Source organism: Schistosoma mansoni (genome assembly GCF_000237925.1).
Source record: "Schistosoma mansoni, WGS project CABG00000000 data, chromosome 1 unplaced supercontig 0076, strain Puerto Rico, whole genome shotgun sequence".
NCBI lineage: Eukaryota > Metazoa > Platyhelminthes > Trematoda > Strigeidida > Schistosomatidae > Schistosoma > Schistosoma mansoni.
The window spans coordinates 1,458,645-1,477,358 of record NW_017385990.1 but is presented as its reverse complement, the minus strand read 5'-3'; the positions used below and the strand labels follow the sequence as shown (position 1 = coordinate 1,477,358).

General features: G+C 37.9%; 2 protein-coding genes across 3 annotated transcripts; one reads left to right on the top strand and one right to left on the bottom strand.

Annotated features, from left to right (window-relative positions):
- Positions 1 to 5,017: 5,017 nt before the first annotated feature.
- On the top strand, positions 5,018 to 9,274 carry Smp_099570 (Spindle assembly checkpoint component MAD1 (Mitotic arrest deficient protein 1), putative; the record flags this gene model as incomplete). Its single annotated transcript, XM_018791791.1, has 4 exons — positions 5,018 to 5,147; positions 5,189 to 5,199; positions 5,236 to 5,308; positions 8,499 to 9,274. The coding sequence occupies 4 exons, from the start codon at positions 5,018 to 5,020 to the stop codon at positions 9,272 to 9,274; spliced, it is 990 nt and encodes a 329-aa protein (XP_018645110.1).
- Positions 9,275 to 9,383: 109 nt separating this feature from the next.
- On the bottom strand, positions 9,384 to 17,655 carry Smp_099560.1 (hypothetical protein; the record flags this gene model as incomplete). Of its 2 annotated transcripts, none has more annotated exons than XM_018791790.1 (9): positions 17,631 to 17,655; positions 15,317 to 15,533; positions 15,157 to 15,219; positions 15,028 to 15,110; positions 14,042 to 14,134; positions 12,616 to 12,688; positions 11,830 to 12,033; positions 10,776 to 10,988; positions 9,384 to 9,467 (listed from the first exon to the last, which is right to left on the bottom strand). In XM_018791790.1, exons 2-9 carry the CDS (start codon positions 15,512 to 15,514, stop codon positions 9,384 to 9,386), a joined length of 1,011 nt encoding a protein of 336 aa, XP_018645109.1. In that variant the 5' UTR covers positions 15,515 to 15,533; positions 17,631 to 17,655. The 2 variants fall into 2 exon arrangements, with proteins under 2 accessions (XP_018645109.1, XP_018645108.1); XM_018791789.1 differs by lacking the exon at positions 17,631 to 17,655 and adding an exon at positions 16,679 to 16,841.
- Between the last annotated feature and the right edge of the window lie 1,059 nt (positions 17,656 to 18,714).

Sequence of the window (18,714 nt, the reverse complement as noted above, 5' to 3'; positions counted from 1 at the left end):
TACAAACTCTCGTAGGCTCAGTAGTTCCACTTGTAAACGCTGGCACAATCTTGATACTCCTTCTATATCACGAGATCGACAACAAACGCATCTTATTACAAACGTGAAATGCCTTCTGGTTTCTGGCCTACGGAGGGATCCATCCTAATACCTGGCACGTAATCTTCCTGTAGTGGTGATCATGATCGATTGCGACTTGACGCTTACTGCAATGTATTGGAGTGATGATCGCATTTTTCCAGTCCTTAGGCAACTCACCTAGGCTAAGTGACATATTGAATACCGTAGTCAATGGACATCAATATATTGTGCAATTTATCTCAACATTTTTTGGCGTAATTCATCCGTTCCTGTTGACTCTTCCATGTCTCAAGTGCTGTGAGCGTTGAGAACGTTGTCTAGATCGAATTCCTCAGTGAATAGATTTTTCGACTTCATATTTACGTCTGATTCATCTTTTAGGAGAGGCTTCCGAGTGTAAACTGGCCCGAAATAGTTTCCATAGTCTCTGATTTATCCTGATAATCCTCTATCATTTCAAACCCAACCCCTTTCTTAATTAGGTTAGGAATCCATCGCTGTGTTCCTGTTCCCTAATTTGTGTACGAGAATAGTTTCACAGGCTGTTTGACCACAGATTGGATCAACTGCATTTCATATTTTCTCTGAGATTCCCGAGTTGTAATTCTACACTTATTTCATGCTCACCGGTAGCGTTCTATTGTACTTGCTGTGCCAAGGCCGATGGCTATTTTCCAACGTTTCTTCTTTTGTCTTATTCAGCGATGAATATCCCGGTCTATCCAGTAAGACCGTGCTTCTTCTTCTTTTGGACCGTCCAGAGTATATACGGTTAAGTTGCCCGATTGCATAACTGCCAGAAATCACTCAATACATCTTCTACTAATCACATTGAGTTAATGATCTGGTTTTCAGTCGATGCTGCAGAGTTGATCGTCATAATGCTGCCTCCCACATCTTGAGACGGGTCTGTGTAGCTGTTCGACAGGCTATCAAACTCATGAAATTGAATACAGTGTCTGCATGAGCACTCCTCCCCAAAGGTGTGAGGAAAGTTATCAGACTGCATCATCACTGTGTTCAAAGGTTAGATCCAAGAGGGGCGGGGAGCTTTGTAGGTCATATCTAGTGGGATCTGTAATGTGCTGGAACAAAGTTGAGGCGATTGTGGTTTCTAACAAATGTTGTTGTTGATGACCCTATTCCCACGTTTCCCCAGATTATGGACAGTGCATTAGAGTTGCTCATAATGAGACTCAAATAAAAGTTTGTTACATGAGGCATGCCCGTCTACGGGTAAGATCAAATTGTTACAGAAGTTACAATTTTCACTGTTGAAAATTACTCAGCTTGGTTGATATTTTATAAGGTATGAATGCAAATGGATTTCGTAAGAAACATGTCAATACCACACTTGGCGCACTTTATGGGGGTAGCGTTGCAACATACAGCTGATGGTCGAGAATAGATACATGTGAAGTTGGGGACTTTTAAAAGCTTCGAACTTATATCCCTCCGGAATATCTGAGGCTTTAATAACGGTGTAGGACGAAGTCACCCGTGCCATATCTGTTTTCGGTGGGGTATCTCCAGGGGGCTGAAAAAGATGTAAGAAAAAGGAAGGACGAAAAGCAGAGCACACAATATTCATGGAGGAATAGTCAAGGTATAACCATTTAGTCTATTTGTCTGTTACTGAAGTACTTATTAAGCAAGAGCATACAAATGTGTTAAAGAAAAATAAGTGTGAACAAGGTATGAGTGGATAAGGAACTGTATAAATGAAGGTAGTTCAGAAAGAAGTATGGAATTATGTGTAATTATAAAATAAAGTGCTGAAAACAATATTTTAATACAAATGGCCGTCTCCCTTTTTCTTTCGAAGCTATTTGAACTCTCTTTTTTGTTTTTAGATTTTATAGGGTATGGAGTGGGCTTCATTTTTAGCGAATTGTCTAGTTTGCTTGTAATAGGATTACTCGGTAGGAAGTGGAACCAATTCATCGTTTTAGACACAATTTAAAGAGGTATTTTGCATGAATAAATTCGCATTAGTACCGTTGGCTCGTGACATCCCACTTGACATAAGGAGCCGTAATTTAACATGTTCTGCCCTACAGACACGGGTGGATTGAAGTTATCCCCCCACCATCATGTTTGCTGGTCAGTAACGCCACCCTCCCTCCTTTTATGATGTTAGGCTCTCTTACGTTTGTGGTCAGTATGAATATTGCTTTAATCAAGGCCCATAGTTGGAATACACTGTCTCTACTGGTTCCATGTTACAAGCAAATCAGACGGTAAAAGCATTGGTATTATGGCTTAGACATCCTTTTAATATATCATACTGCTATGAAGATAACTAATGGTAAAAGCTATAAGTAACATGTCAGATTATATGTGGTTAAGAGGTGGTAAGGACCAATGGCAAACCAGAGGATATGCAGTGGAACGATCAGAGGTATGATAAATTAGTAGGTTAAGCTCATACTAGCTCTTGTTGCAGGAGTGAAATGTGGTTAGAGCCTCCAGATAAGAGAATGTAGTAGTAAAGAACAAGGAGTTATGATACCTAACGAGATGAAGTAGGTTCAAATGATGAAAGGGAAGTTGAAGTCAGAACAAAGAAGACTGTTTATTAAAACGGAAAGTGCATCAATAGAGAAAAGTGCTTAGAAAACTAATAACTATATCTCTTATTGTTTGAATTTTCTTTAGTTAGTTTTTTTCCATTCGATGCCGTCCACACAGTCCTAGTGTAAACGTCCGAGTTAGCATATTATAGGTTGTGTTAGTAGAATAGCTAATATAACATAAAATTGAAAACTTGAGTCTGAACGGGGATGTAAGTGCTCAATAAGCTCAATACCACATATTGATTTACTTGTCCTCAATCACAAATCATAAAAAGCCTGATACAAACAAAATGTTCTGCCTTACAAACATGGGTGGATTGAAGTCATCACCCTCACCATCAACGTTTCCTGGCCAGCAACTCCACTCTCCCTCCTTTTGTAATGTTAGGCTCTTTTGGGCTTGTTTTTGGGTATATATCACACCTCACCTGATGCTCTATGTTTCACATCCTGTTGGAGATCACTATTTCTATAAGTACTATCATAAAAGCTTATCAGGCAGTTTTTTCAAATTATGGACTGTGGGTAAGGCATAGATGCACTGCTTCGATTGACTATAGTATAAAGTATAGGTTGTCAATCAGAGTATAGGCATTAAGAAGGGTATCATGTAAGATAGTTGTTTACCAAAATAGGCGTCAATGTATAGGAATATATTAGTTATACGTAGTGAAATACGTGGTGAAATAAAATTATCGGCAAGTCGACATAGTCTACAGGAGAGTAAAAAGCTGATGAAGAATAGACAAAAGGGAACCGACATAAACGACGTACTGATGTTATTTTATGCTATCGTAGCTGGTTGATGGTTTACAAGCTCGATAGATGCAAGACCACTGATAGTAAGCGGTTGATTGTGCGGTTCTCTTGACGTTAAGGGTAGTAGTGAACGCCCCCTAGCGACCACGTTTAGTTGAGCAGCGTCAATAGGTCTGGCGAGTAGCCTGTCTACTTCAAGTAAAAAATTGAGAGGGAAAAGTATCTAATACAGGTGCAAAGTAGAAAAGTAAGGCAAACTATACATAGAATCTAAATTGGTCTATACATGTAGAGAGCCTGTGATTTCCGAATGGTGCACAGATGTGTTCGATCGTGCTAGATCAGTTCAAGCTATGCCCTCATTAAGAAGTCTTAAAAGCGTATGATCAGAAAAGAACCAGGAATCAACCAGCATGGCGGTTCACGGAGTTTTTGAGCTTGTGAGTGGCAGTCTGGGTGAAGTTCACGAACACAACATGCGGAGGTGATGTTAGTTATCATGCAAAATAGGTCTTCACGCCACTACGATAATTGTGTCAGTTACACGATGACTGTGGGCCTCAGTAACCGGAAGGAATAAACCAACGCACTTCAGGTCTAGCACAGATCTGAAAACGACCTCTCCCGTCACACCAGATGTCGCGAAAGTTGGCCTAGATCGGTAAGACAATAGCAGAAAACAGAGATCGGATGCTCCTTGATGCCAGCTGATTTTGTTCAGCGACCCGCGATAGAGGACACAGAGACCACGGTTCTGCTAATGGGATACGCCAAACTGAGGTACGTAGTCACTCGTGTACTACCATCTCCCTCTTCGACTAGCTGTACCTGGTGTATGCCTTATAATTTGCTGCAGTTATCATTACCGTATATAAGTAACCATTCCTATTTCTCTTGTTAACTCCATCTCGCTTACTATTCTTTCAGTTTCGTCTTCCTTCATATTACCAATCAACTAACTCATTTATTTGTTCTTCAAGCCATTGTCTTCTTTTAGAACTCAAATTTTTATTTAATTATTTTTACATGAAATGAGTAAAACTTCTGTCTGGGAATGTGATGGCTACTGGTATCCAGAAACCCTTTTGTCCTGAGGCGAATGCGCTCAAATATTAGGACACGCGAATCCACAAATATATACCGGACCGACTGAAATAAGTGTATTCGAATGTCTAGGCTAAGACCCATTTGCATTACCAGATACCTGGAACCATACCAAAACAACATGAAGCGAGAGCAAAGAAATCCATTGGTTTATACAAGCTGTTGAATGATATTGGGATAGTTAAGAAATACCGGAAGATATAAAAAGGTACCTAACACTAAGACTGCCCTAGGACAATTAAATATATCAACCTGTCTAGTTTCAGTCAAGAATATGAAGACACCACTGAGCATCGAACATAATCGCCGTCAATTATCTTAAATCTTGTAGGTCAGTGTAAGCGGGGTCATTAAGTCAAATTTATGGCGCGAGCCTGACATTTTCTTATGGCTAGTGGTTCACGAGAGTTGCTTAGACTGTTTGCTGCCACAGTAAATCTACCACCGCATATATAATCTATTTTCAGATACAAAATGCAAGTACTTTAGCTGGTGAGATGAGATTCATTGATCTCAACTCTGCTTTCAAAATGACTTGTGAGCTTCAGCAGCGTGTCGTTGACCTTATTTACTCCCATAAAAAACACTTAAGAACTCTCGAAGCCATTGTCCGAATCAAACAAGAAGGTAACGTCTTCTTTAAGGACCGCTTAGCTCATTGTTTCTAGACACAAGTTCAGTAAGTCGTGTGGAAATACTCATGAAATATTTATAGAATCTAAATGGAGAGTCTCAATGTCAACAACAAACTCGTGACGAGAGTGAGGTGGATGAACAAGTAGATCATGGTAGGTGTTTGTTCATTCTTGTAAGTAGTTTTTTAGTTGGTAAGTACTTTCAAATAATAGTTGGGCTATAGCTTTTAGAATATTCAGTGGGATTATATTTGCTTGGTAGTGGATAACCATAACTGCATCAAAACAGGTGGTATCAGTATGTTTGAGATTATGGAAAACACCACAAAAACTTGTGTAGGTAAATTGGCATTGCTGAATATGGTATGACTCCTGGCGACTTAACTCGGCGAGACTCATTTATGGACGAATCTTAAATGACCTTGAGAAATATTAGACATGTAGAAGACAGTATAGAGCAAATATATATTATACAAAACCGAAGAATGAAAGTGGATACACTTCTTTTGTATGGGTCAAAAACTTGTCAAGGTTAAATAAAGGTTTGGAGGTTCTAAAATCGCAATGCATACTGTAGAAAAACTCATCCACATGGCCCCATAATGGTCGGCGTCTAGAGCTATGATAAGTTCGCAAGAACTCTTTCAGCCTCGACCACATAGCTTTAATATTGTAAGGATGCACCCCAGTTGTACGGTCAGCAAGATGGCGCTTGTGAGTAACGACATGATGCACATAACCAAGTCTATGTTGGCATCTGTATGCTCTCCAGTCGTCTGTATATAGTGTAGTGCACCTACTACCGTATAATCCGTATTATCGTCGTTGCTTGTCGGTTCCTAACCCTTTGGAAGTGTCCTTTTTGGGACGACCTGTCGTATAATCCAAGGAACTGTGAGGTATATTTTTGAAAATGCTACTTACCCATTTTTCTTTAATACTACGTCCTCTATTGGATTTTTGTTTCCTACCTACCGTTTCGTCTATTTCAACGATTTTCCCGACTCCCCCAAACGACTCGTGTGAGCTTGTTATTTTTATTGCACATATATCTCTACAATACTCAAACCACTGAACAGCTGAAGCTTCAGTTGCATCTGCAAACGTTGCAGCCAGTGTGACTGGTGCTTTTATTATCCAATTCGCAACAATTATCATGATTTGCCTTAGTCTCAATCGCGATCGAGCGAAAAAAGTTCCTGTTCTAGCAGATTTCTTCCTCTAACATAAATAACATCAAAAGACAACCTCATCACGATAGTCTGCACACAGTACAGCAGTCATTTGACTACTGCGGCCACAAATAAAGGGACTTCTTAGTAATCCCTTTTGTTGTAGCCGCTCAATCGTCACGTCTCTAAAACTCGCTGTAAACCGATCGTACGTGAGCATTAGGTACTGAAATTGCCGCCATGACTTTGAAATCTCTCAAACGCTTCCAATTGGCTCGTCTTCAAATTATAGTCCCGCCCTTTACTTATGTACACAAATATCAAGAGTATGAACTATCGAAAGTCATTTACTTTTCAAGTAATTTGCGAAACGACAAGCATTCTAATCGCTGTTGTATTTATGGTTTACTGATAAGTACGATACAGGACGTGAGCACGAGGTACAAACGTTAAGACTTGTTCCTGTTAAGTATAGAACTCCCTAGTTGGTTATTTTTAGTGCAACCCTAAAAATATACCAAGCTCTATTCATTAGGAGCAAAGTTGACAAAGAGCAAATATATCCACTTGATCAGCAATAAAATACAGATACCATAATAGGCTTTAAGAGCACTATTTTATTTCATGCAGTGTCTAAATCAACATGTGTTCATGCTGAATAGTTTGACAAGACAAATATTGAGGTAAAGCTCACTTGAAAAGTTAGATAAGGCGAGAGCACTTGAAGGTTAAACAAAGCAGATATGTGAGGCTTGTGCCTTTTCATGATCAAGGATTTCTCGATCCATTCTAACAAATAGAGCGCTTTGTTTATACGTGAAAAAGTAAATCTCATGGCAGGGGACCAACCCTTGGCAAGTCAGACGATGAGAGTTATCTCTAAAAAGATATCTATGACCAAATTAAGTAGGAATGAAGAAAGTGAACAGTCCTGCAGAAAACTTGAGGTTGAAAAATCTAGTGACACCACGCCATAAGCTCTGACTCGATCGGTGGTGTTCGAGTAGAGCCTGTACACGGTTAACATATTTGTTGGACCTTTTAATGATATACTATCACAGAACCTTACAATTAAGAATCAAATATTACCTTAAGGCCAAGAATAACAATTATAATCGGTTGTCAGAAAGTATGCCTATGTTCCAGAGCCTGAAACATCGTGAACGTATGATTTAAACATGCACGTCCGGGTCTGGAACCAGCATGGTTTTCTATTCACGAACCCTAGTTAAGCTGATATTTCCCAGACTGCAGTTAAAGTCTAAGTCAAACTAACTATTAGGACTGGACCGCCACTCTTTAGTTTTTAAATCCTCATTTGACAAACGGGGTACTTATGTAAAAATGAGTTAATACCTGCATAGGTGCTTTTGCTTTGCAACGATCATTATAATACAGAAACTTGAACTAAATACTGATGTACAAACACATTGAGCAAAATTATATTTAACCAGGCATTGTATTGTCTACAACTGATCATGTATAAAACATCGGATTAAATGCTTTTAGAGTATACCGACGTCTTAACCTGATACATTGATTCTTGGTTTCACGATGTCGTGCTATGAACATTTCTGTTTGTTCCACCTAAACCTAATGTCGTTAGATATATTATATGAGAGCCGCCAAAACCACACGCGCAGTGGCCAATTCACCAAAATTGGTGTTTTATTATAGCAAACACGGTCTTTACTACGAATACAAATATTACTGGATCTCAACATAACCAACAGTGTTACCACCAAATGTGGGCGATCATTTTGTGATAGCAGCGTCGTTGAATATCCTAAGCTTAGAGGTTAGGCTTCAGAAATACATGGCAGGGATGCTCTCACTTCAATTTACATTCGACTATTTCCATTCAGGGAGCAACGTGATGTAATAAACAGAATTAGGACTAAGGATTTCATAAGTGTACAGCAATTATGTATATCACTACCGTAGTTTGACGTGATTAAGCGAGAACTATGCTTTTGATTCCAATCCCAACAACGCAGATACAAGGTGTAGAGTATATTATTTAAGGTTCCGATCTTAGTAGTTTTTTGATTTTCGGCGTGTCATTTTATAGCTTGCAAAACTGATAATGTCAAGGCGCTTTATTCTTGTGAAATGAAGTTTTTATGCCAATTTACATCCACTTTATGCAGTAACCGTATTGTTTCTTACAGAAAACAATGTATCAGTCAATAATGATGAATTGTCAGGCAATAACAGTCAAGAGGGTCAACGGATGTGTGACACGGAGAACACAAACAAAGAAGCTATAAATGAAGTATCTGCTAACAACCAGATAAGTATTCCTTCTGATGCCCTCACAACAAACTCCACTAAAGATGCATGCGGAGCACCAAATGATAAACATAGACTAGTCTCTATAGAATCACTATATCACGATACGTTGCCTGGTACTTTTGATAATAGTCCAACTAACGAAAATGTGCAATGTAATGCTTGTCAGTTAAGAAATCAAGTACAAAATGGAATGACTATTAACATGGTTTGTGCAGCATGTCCTGGTTTTCCTCGCATTTGTTCAGCACAATGCTTCCGTTGGTGGCACAGTGTTCACTTATCAGCACCAGTTGATAAAGAGTCCAAGTCAATAGAACAAGACAAAATTTATACAATAGAAAACTTATCAAGAAGTTTATGTCCCCCTGATTTTCAACAATCAAGAAGAACTAAAGAATATAAAGCTCATACAAGATCACTTCCATTACTTTCTGCATCAGGTGAACTTAAATCAGATGGACGTAAAAGAAAACGAAAAAATCATAAGTTTACTCGTATAAAACGACATCTTCCTCAAGGAACTTCAATTTGGGTTAAACAATCTAATAATATTAATCCTATCAATGTACAACGTAAAGCCGGTCGCCCAAGAAAAAAACAAGTCTATATTAATTTTAAAGATCCAGAATGGACACCATACACAAAACATTGATCAGATCAAACTTTACACAATATTTTCTTCATATATATTATATACACTTTATTTCTTAGCTCTCGTATTATACATAAAATATATCAATGTCATTTGAATATCATTATTATTATTGAAAGAAATTCTCTTTAACAATATAACGAATACATTGCATAAGTTGATTACGTTCTTTACGAATATCTTCAGCCAATAACTACAATATAAAGTGTAAATGTATCAATAAAAGAAAATAATAATTTCATTTAAGAATTGAGTTATTTATGTGTAAACTGTCAACTGATAACTACGGCAAATAATCATTAAAGTAGAATGGTATATGCATATACATACTGTGGATCTATGTGGAATGATTGCAGGCCTACTCAAGTTAGACAGGAACAGTGTGACGAACAAGGTAACTGTGAAGTTACACTTCGAGGTCAGTATCTAACGTGGATTACTTCTTCAACGTATTATCAAAGCACTATGGCTAGTTTGAAGACTGTATAACACAAAGGACGTTATTATGTAATTATATTATTACATAATAACGTCTCCAAATGCCCTGGTACGGCCGAGAGTGGGGGAGTCCGCTTCCTCACTCGAAATGCTCTCACATGGCTACGCGTATATAGCCTCTGCCAGGGAAGTCCTACTCACTGCATTCTCGTGGCATTACTGTTGTTTACAAAATTGAGAGGAAGAAAAGCGAATGCCCGGCACTTTAACCGGATTGGTGGACACGGAAAGTCCACCTAGTGGAGTTGGAAAACCCTGATTCCAAACCCATGGTGCACATGTGCTCCAGTATCCTGAGGGAACAAATGGCGTATGAATCAATCGTCGGTCACCGGCTACCATGGGAATGCATCTCCTCACGATGCTTTACTACCTTGTGGATCGGATCTTTAGGTCAAAGGCCCCCGGTGTGGGCCCCTAAGAAAACCACCTGTTTCAGTTTGGGCACCTGGGCAGTATCATAGCCCTCACACAAATCAAATGAGATTTGTGTGGCACATATATATTTGGTGTTTCGCTGTACCAATATTTATGTGTTTAAATAATAATAATAATGTAATTATATTGGTAAGAAAGAGCACAGAGAAGTTAATGAGATCACCACCGCATGGGCCAGTCCATGACGTATGACTAATTGATGCGCGTTGGTTGTCCTTGACAGGGATCGATGATCTGTTTGATACTCAGTGATCTAACTGCCAAATGATTTGGTTAAGGCTCTGTGACATTTCACCGTCCTCACAATATCATAATACAGAATATTTTTATGAGTAGTCTTATTGAAGTCGACTAAAACCCACCTTAATATTGGCATCGTTAGATATGAATAATTTTTCTCTAGATTTACTAATCAGTATTAGCATGATGAACATATTTTATTAGTTATAGTAGAAATATTATTAAGGGTATACCACCAACTTGCACCTTAATTGTTTTCCATAATATCCATATATCTCTAATATTTTCTAGTCGAATAATTCATAGACAAGCAAATTATACCTACCATTTGGAGTAGCGTTGGACGACTGTGTATACTATGAATGTTACTTAGACATTGTCGTCGTTTAACTTGTAGTTTCACTAGAGGATGCGATGCGAATGGATTATTTTGAGAATCTTCAGTATTTTCGTTAATTGGATTATCACTGGTTGTTGTGTTGTCGCTTTTTTGCTTTCGTCCACGTTTTCGACGTCGGCCGCTTGCAGTATTATTTGGCTAAAAAATTAAACGAATATTTCCGGGTACTTTCAGGAGAGACAGGATTTGTTATTATATTAGTGGATATTATTAGAACTTGTTGTTTAAAATACTTTCATAAATTAGCTAAGTATTAAGGAAAGTCACTGATAAGTGGACTGAACCATGTTAGTAGGTATAGACTACCTGGTTGGGATCCGCGAAATGATAGCAACCAATGGTTAGAGACCTTGAATGACATGGCTCAAAATCATGTGCAATGGCGAATGTGCATCCACTGTTTGTGTTCTCCCAAATTCTAATCTTTTGAATTTTCCATGTTCCTTTCTTTTCTCTCTTTCCAAATTTATTTCACTGGATTATACTCCTTGAATAACATCTTCAAACCCTAATCTTTCACATTATTGCTTATACTCTTACTACTTCTACCACTATGGGATTTTAATCGACGACTGCATCTCTTTGCTGATGTGGTATGGCAACTCAAACTGATGTATGTACGTACGAAGTTCTACGTTGTGACTAACTGAAGGAAAGGAAAGCAGATGTAGGATTATTATCCTATTCTAAGTTTCAATGATGACAAAACTATGGATTCATTTTCGTGTTATTGTTATTACACAATCCCTTGCCATCTTCAAAATAAGACAAGTATGAGTGATGGTGTGATTTGCCATTATTAAATCTGAACAGCAGAAAATATGTGTAGTGTATTCTTTTGTCTGCCTACGTTCATATGCTTAAGGAGCACTAAGAAATAACTCACTACTTAATGAATTTGTCTTAGAAATGAGGCGAACAGGATGTAAAACACAAATCACATATCCTATACTTTCGATCATCGTAATCAAAAACTTACTTTTTCCACAGATTCTGTAGTAGGATCGATTATATCACAGGAAGATTTATCTTTAATAGTAATATTGTCATTATCTGTACTTTCACTGTCGTAATCCATAGAAACTAAGCGTATGTTAGATTCTCGGTTTGTAACAACTGAACTTGAACTATTTGTTTTACATTGTTTCGAAATTTTACCAGTTTTCTTTGACGAAGTTGACATCTGTAGAATATAAATGGTGGGATAATTATTTATCACTCAGTATATGTCAATGAATGAAAACGCAACTGCGATTCGTGATAACAAGTGAGATTTTGGAAAAAAATGTATTGGTTAGTAACCTAGTAAAATGAGAATCGTTAAAATCGCAAAATGACAGCATTGGAAACTATCGACAAGCATATATAGGTAGTTTAACAAAGCAGGATCTCTTAAGACTAAATGAAACACTTGATTGACTTGTTATGATCAACTTCTCGATGCTTACAGTCCTTTTCATTATCATTGGTAGTACGTCATCTTGAATAGAATGTCATTCCTCATGTTAGTATGATCTCACAGTGGCTACTCGGTATAGAAGCTTAAGTTAATATCCATTTATGGGACTAGGACTGATAACACTTCTGATCAAGATAATAAGAACAGAGCTAATTATCAAAATTACCACTAATGAACGACCGTATATGGTTGAAACTACACACCCTATATGTAATTTGGTATCACCTTGGAGTATAAATTTCTCATCACATCAATAAGCATAACCACGGAATTTGAAAATTGGAAAAAAATGCTGATGTACATTACTTTGTTAGATGAAGCATCCACTTCATTTATCTGTGATGAACGTAGAACATTTGAATTCGGTTTGTTCATCGAACTAAAGTATAAAAGTGGAACAGGTAAAGACAGTATTATGATGATGTAAATTAGTAGTAATACAAAGCAGATAAACGAATTATATTATCTGCTAACATAATACAAGTTAGTTCCAGATTTTACATCTCAGGAAACCATCTCAAGTGGATCGATAGTAAATGAGGACAATGTTGGCAAATAATCTAAGGTTTCAAGTAGCATGCATGGTAATGATGGATTTTATCTAACCTCACATAACATACACCAGAACGTTATATAAACTGACCACCATTTAAGTTATACTTTAATTCCTATTAACATTTACTCTTAGCAGTATGTAAAGTGCTTATCACAATGATTGTATATAATATCTTGGATATTCATACTTATATAGTGCAAATTAACCATAATCATCTTCCAGAAGTTGCTGGTTTCAAACCTTGAGTCTTGATAATTAAACTTTGACTACAGAAAGGACATCTGGTTAACATAGCTAGGTTTTATTTTTCTATGTACTTAGAAATTTGTAACAGGCTATATAGCATGTATAGCATCATTTAATCTCTCAGCACAGATGTAATTTGACAACGTGAGACAAACCAAGTTTGTAAGACGTCATGCGTTGATGATAACTTACCAGAGAGGGACTTCCTGCTTACGATTAGTGGAGTGGAAATCATTTACAGGACCCATTAATGTCACAGCTCCATTCCTTATTATATATATATATATATTTCAGTATTGACGTTACCTACTCACATTTAATAATGATGATTCCACGGTGAAAGGAAAATAGAAAGCTGAAAGGAAACCAATGAGATCACACACTGTTGTGCAATTATAATTTTAAAGCTGTAAAAGTGTACAGATCAAGTTGCTTTTGGTATAGTGAAAGAGATATTGAAGTCTACTCGAATTTTAAATCCAGTGGTTTTGGATATTATTATCAGAAGGGTTTTTTGTGGAGATTTAGTATTTTCATATTTGAAAGCGTGAGTCAATTGAAGCTAGACCACCAGGGAAAACCTGGAAGCACAGGACGGCCGTTTCGTCCTATTATGGGACTCCTCAGCAGTGCGCATCCACGACCTCGCCTCGCGAGATTCGAACCCAGGACCTACCAGTCTCGCGCCAGAGCACTTAACCGATAGACCACTGAGCCTGCATCCAACGGTGCTAATGTCTAACTTCAACCAATTCACGAAGTTGAGCAACCATTCACAAATTGTCTTCAGTGAGTTGATATCTCACAACAGACGTGGTTTGAACTCCACTGGTCACTGCTTCTCATTAGAACTCTTGGATATAACAAGAAAATACTAAAAATTACATCTTTATATTATCATCATATGTTGAGATTGAAAAAGTAGATTACCCGAATTGAGGTGTCTCAAATATTTCTCCTCTCTCGATACGTTCTTCAATAAGCTTCTTTTTGGCTTCAACTCGCTCCAAAGTAGGATAATTCCTGAGAAATTATAATGAACAACAACAACAACACAAAAACGTTGATGATATTCATTACTTCACACCGAAATAACCATTTCTCAAAAGAAATAGTAACCTTTAGTGTAGAAAAAGATCGTTTAATACCATGTGTCTAATTTGGGTAAACTGCAAAATAATGAAAAACTAGGAATTCATCACTTCAAAATACAATTTTTGACAGCTAATATAAACGAAAACTGAAACAATCAACAATGTGAGTAAACACTGGTAATTTAGTAGAAAAGTTAAAATGAACATCACTACCAAGGGTTTCCAGACTTCTCATTCCCAACATTCCTAGCCGTAGTAATGACCCAATTTATTAATTAAGTGAAGATTTGCATAGCCGGCTCTCAGCCAAACATTGGAACTGAAAGCTACTGTTGCTAACTGACTACTAAAACTAACGATGAGGAAGGACTAGAAAATACTATTTAGTGGTTGGACGCTTTCGACCACTTACGCATCAATCTACGGCTTCTGTTGTTGTTATTACTACTTTCACTCCCACGTTAATTTCTGTTCATTTTTTTTCTTTTATTATAATCATCCTCGTCTTTCCATTTCTACAATCTCGTCTTTGTTGTGGCACATACATATTTAGGTCCCCAATTGTACCGATGCTTGTGTTTAAATAAATAATACTAAAAACATTAAAAGGAACAAGCAGGTTTAAACTGGAATAAAGACAAATTTGCGGTTAAAGACGATAAGAGTTTAAGGTATTTCCCACATCAAATGGAAGATAAATTTATGTAAACTTATTTCTACACCTGAACTTATCAAAACCATAGGTGATTGAATTTTCTTTCCAAATACTAAGTCCATCAGTTTTATAAGGAATGCATTTTAATGACTTTATCAGAGCCTTACCGTCTACGACTTTCTCTCCAAACTTTCACTGACTTATCGCAAGTTTCACGGTAGATGGTATTAAACAAACCACTATTATGAATCTGTAAAATAAGATAGATAAATGACAATTTATGGAGATTTACCGACCACTTCCTGATGAACACGCATTGCTTTCGGATGTGACATGAATGGACAACCTTCAACAGGACACTTGGACAAATATTATTTGACAACCGAGCAAAACTTACTTTAACATGACTATCTAAATGTCTTCTATATTCCTCATTAGTGTAGAAGGCGATATCACAACATATTCCCACTGGATTAAAATAATCGGGTTCTTCTGCTTCAACCCTACACCATATAGTCCTCCATTTCTTCTTTGCCGTCTACGCCTACCGACATCCTTGAAAAGTTTGTTTTGATCCAACTCTTCAAGTGCATTTTCTAACTCATTAAGTATATCTGATGTAGTATAAAGTAGCTCAAAAGGTGGTAGTTCCATAACGATTAGGTTGAGCAATCTTATACGGAAAATAACAAGTGAAGAAATCGATTAGATAGTCATTTATTATTATTAATTTGAACACATAAATATTGGTACAAGGGGACACCAAATATATATGCGCCACACAAAAACTGTCACTTCATTTTAACTGTGTGAGGGTTATGATACTGCCCGAGTGCCCAGAATGAAGCAGGTAGTTTTCTCAAGGGGGCCACTCCTCGAGCATATATGCTTTGGGTCATATATGACCCAAAGATCTGACCCACAAGGCAGTGGAGCATCGTGAGGAGCTGCAGTCACATGGTAGCCGGTAATAATGGGTTCATATGCCATTTGTTCTATCAGGCTCCTGGAGCACATGTACACCACTGGCTTGGAATTAGGATTTCCCAAGTCCCCTGGGTGGACTCACCGTGTCCAACGGCCAGGTTAAAGCGCCGGATATTCACTTTTCGTCCCCTCGATTTCGTAAACCACCCCTGTCACGAGAAGGCAGTGAGTAAGGCTTCCCTGGCAGAGGCTGTATACGCGTGGCCGTGTGAGAGCAATTTGAGATAGAGGACTGGCCCTCCCCATTTTCGACCGTATCAGGGCATTTGGAGGCTTAGTAAAAATAGATGTTTTAGGACTAGAGAACAGGGTAGGATTAAACTATACTGCCGACCTTTGAGCGAATCTTAAATGACCTTGAGAAATATTAGCCAATCAGAAGACAGTTGGTATACAGTAAAAATATATTATACAAAACCAAAGAATTAAAGTGGAAACACTTCTTTTACATGGGTCAAAAAATTCTCAAGGTCAGATATAGGTTCAGAAGTTCTAAAATCATAGTGCATACGGTACAGGAACACATCCATATGGCTCCATAGTAGTCGACCTCTGAAACCATGATAAGGTTTCAAAAATTCTTTTAGCCCCGACCACATAGCTTCAATAATGTTAGTATATTGGTATGGTTTACGGGATAGGGTTAGAGTTAAGGTTTAGGTGTAGGGTTTAGGGTTATGGGTGAGACTATAAGTTATGGACAACCTTTGAGCGACGCTAGAGTGACTCTGCGAGTGTCAACATAATAACTAAGACCATATGAGGGTTATAAACCTGTGTGAAGAATTCAAATTATGATTTACAGTTCATGATTAAGGCTAGGAATTATACTTGGGGTTTTCATCACGAACTGACATCAGCTATAATGCCAAAACTCTATTTATCCAAATGGATAACTGAATTTCGCGCCAAAATCTTATGATCACTTCTATTGTAGACGCTAAATTATCACGTCTTCCCTAAAATCCGCTGTACAAAGACCGTACGTAAGCATCAGGTGCCGAACTTAGCGCCGTGACCTTGAAAACCCGCGAAAGCTTCTGATTGGCTCGGCAGTATAGTTTAATCCTACCGAGAACAGGAATCTGAACATTACCCAGTTCAATCATAAATGAATCAGTATTTTCAATGTGCAAACCAAGAGACTAACGTGAATTCAACTAAATTTGCTTACATTGAAATAACTGTCTAAATGAATAAACACGTAATCACACGAAAGTGACATTATAATTTATAGAATATATACTAAGTTTCGAACCTAGTTGTAGAAACATTTGTCCAAGTGCAGACTTATCCCTCAACAAACGACGCATTTCGGTCCAATTAAGAGATACTTCCTTATTTGGGTCGATGATTCAGTAATTATTACGAACTAAATTCGAGTGGGGAACCACAGAAATCAGAGGACGTTGAAAAGCTGTCTCGTACCTGTTTGTGACTCATAATCACGATCACTCAAACAGTTGGAACCAAGACTTCCAAATACTGAACTAAGAACTGTCTATTTAGGAAGCTGATTTAGACCACAACGACTTTATTTCTACCTTACATCATTTAAAAACAACTTAAGTTGTTACATCTCAATTGAGATGTAATTTTAAAAAAGACGCACCGAAAAAACCATGAGGAAAATTAACGAGTAGATCCAGCTAGGGGATAAAACGACGACAAACAATTAGATTGACATGAACACCTAGGTTCGCAGCTTTTATTAACGCTAATATATGCACAATGCGATACAGTCATTCTCGTTAAATGAAACGATTACGTAATGATAGAATACCTTACGCAATCAGGTAGCGGCCAACTGAAGGGAGAAAAAACAACAGAGCTTAACGCGGATGGCTGGAGGAACTAGGTCTGTAAATTTTAATTACATAGGACAAACAATAACACATGACTGTAGCCAACAAAGTTTTACGCCCCGCCGAAAATATCATATTCAATTTATTGACAGATCTTTGTCTTAAGTTTAAAAATCATTGCTGTTATACCAGTGCGAGAGTTCCAGTGGTTGTGAACAGAGTATTAAAAAGCTTTTGGTCATCGTCCTGCTGTGTCTAGTAGTTGTTCACCGATGCCTTCATGTAGAGACGTAGGTATATTCGACAAAAAAGAGAGATGTCAGGTCAAAGTGCTATAATGTCCAGGGCTCCGAGGAATATATCGAGTTTTTTTTCGAAACGCATCCAGGAAACCGCGTGAACCGCCTCAGCCGCCAGCTAATTCCGGAGCTTGACTGTCGGCAAAGAGTAGGCCATATAAGTGCATCTAAGGCCCTGCTTGTCGTGTTGTACCTTTAAATTTTGGGTATTACTCCCACTGTTTGTGTTGAGGATACCACGGATATTCTAATTGTGCAACTAGCAACCAGTAGTATCTTCTATAATCGTTCGTTCCCAGTCAAATAGAAACCAGAAGTCAGACGAGGAGAGACAGGAAAGATATATTTGATTCGTTACCAATATATCGAGAGACTTCGTTATTAACTGGCTATTGTAACGTAGGAGCTGTGTCCCACGCCGTGTTGCAACGTGATCTGGTACGGATGCATGACCGAAAGCCTTCAGTTAAACAACTCCACTTAAACAACGTGGTCAGCATCCAATGTCGAACACTTAATGAGCTATTGATTTTGGGGAATTATTTACAGCTACAGTGTTGACAATCAACTCAAGTTTAGTTCGAGAGGATGCTCAGGGGTATGTTGTCAAGTGATCACCTCCGATTAGCTTATATTTTAAAAGGCAAGGGCGCAGCGATTTAAGTCGGATAATATGAGGTCCGCATACGTGCACATGATATGATTTTTTGACTAACCTCTGATAACCTTCTGGAGCATCCTTATTCCTTCAAGACAAAGAAAG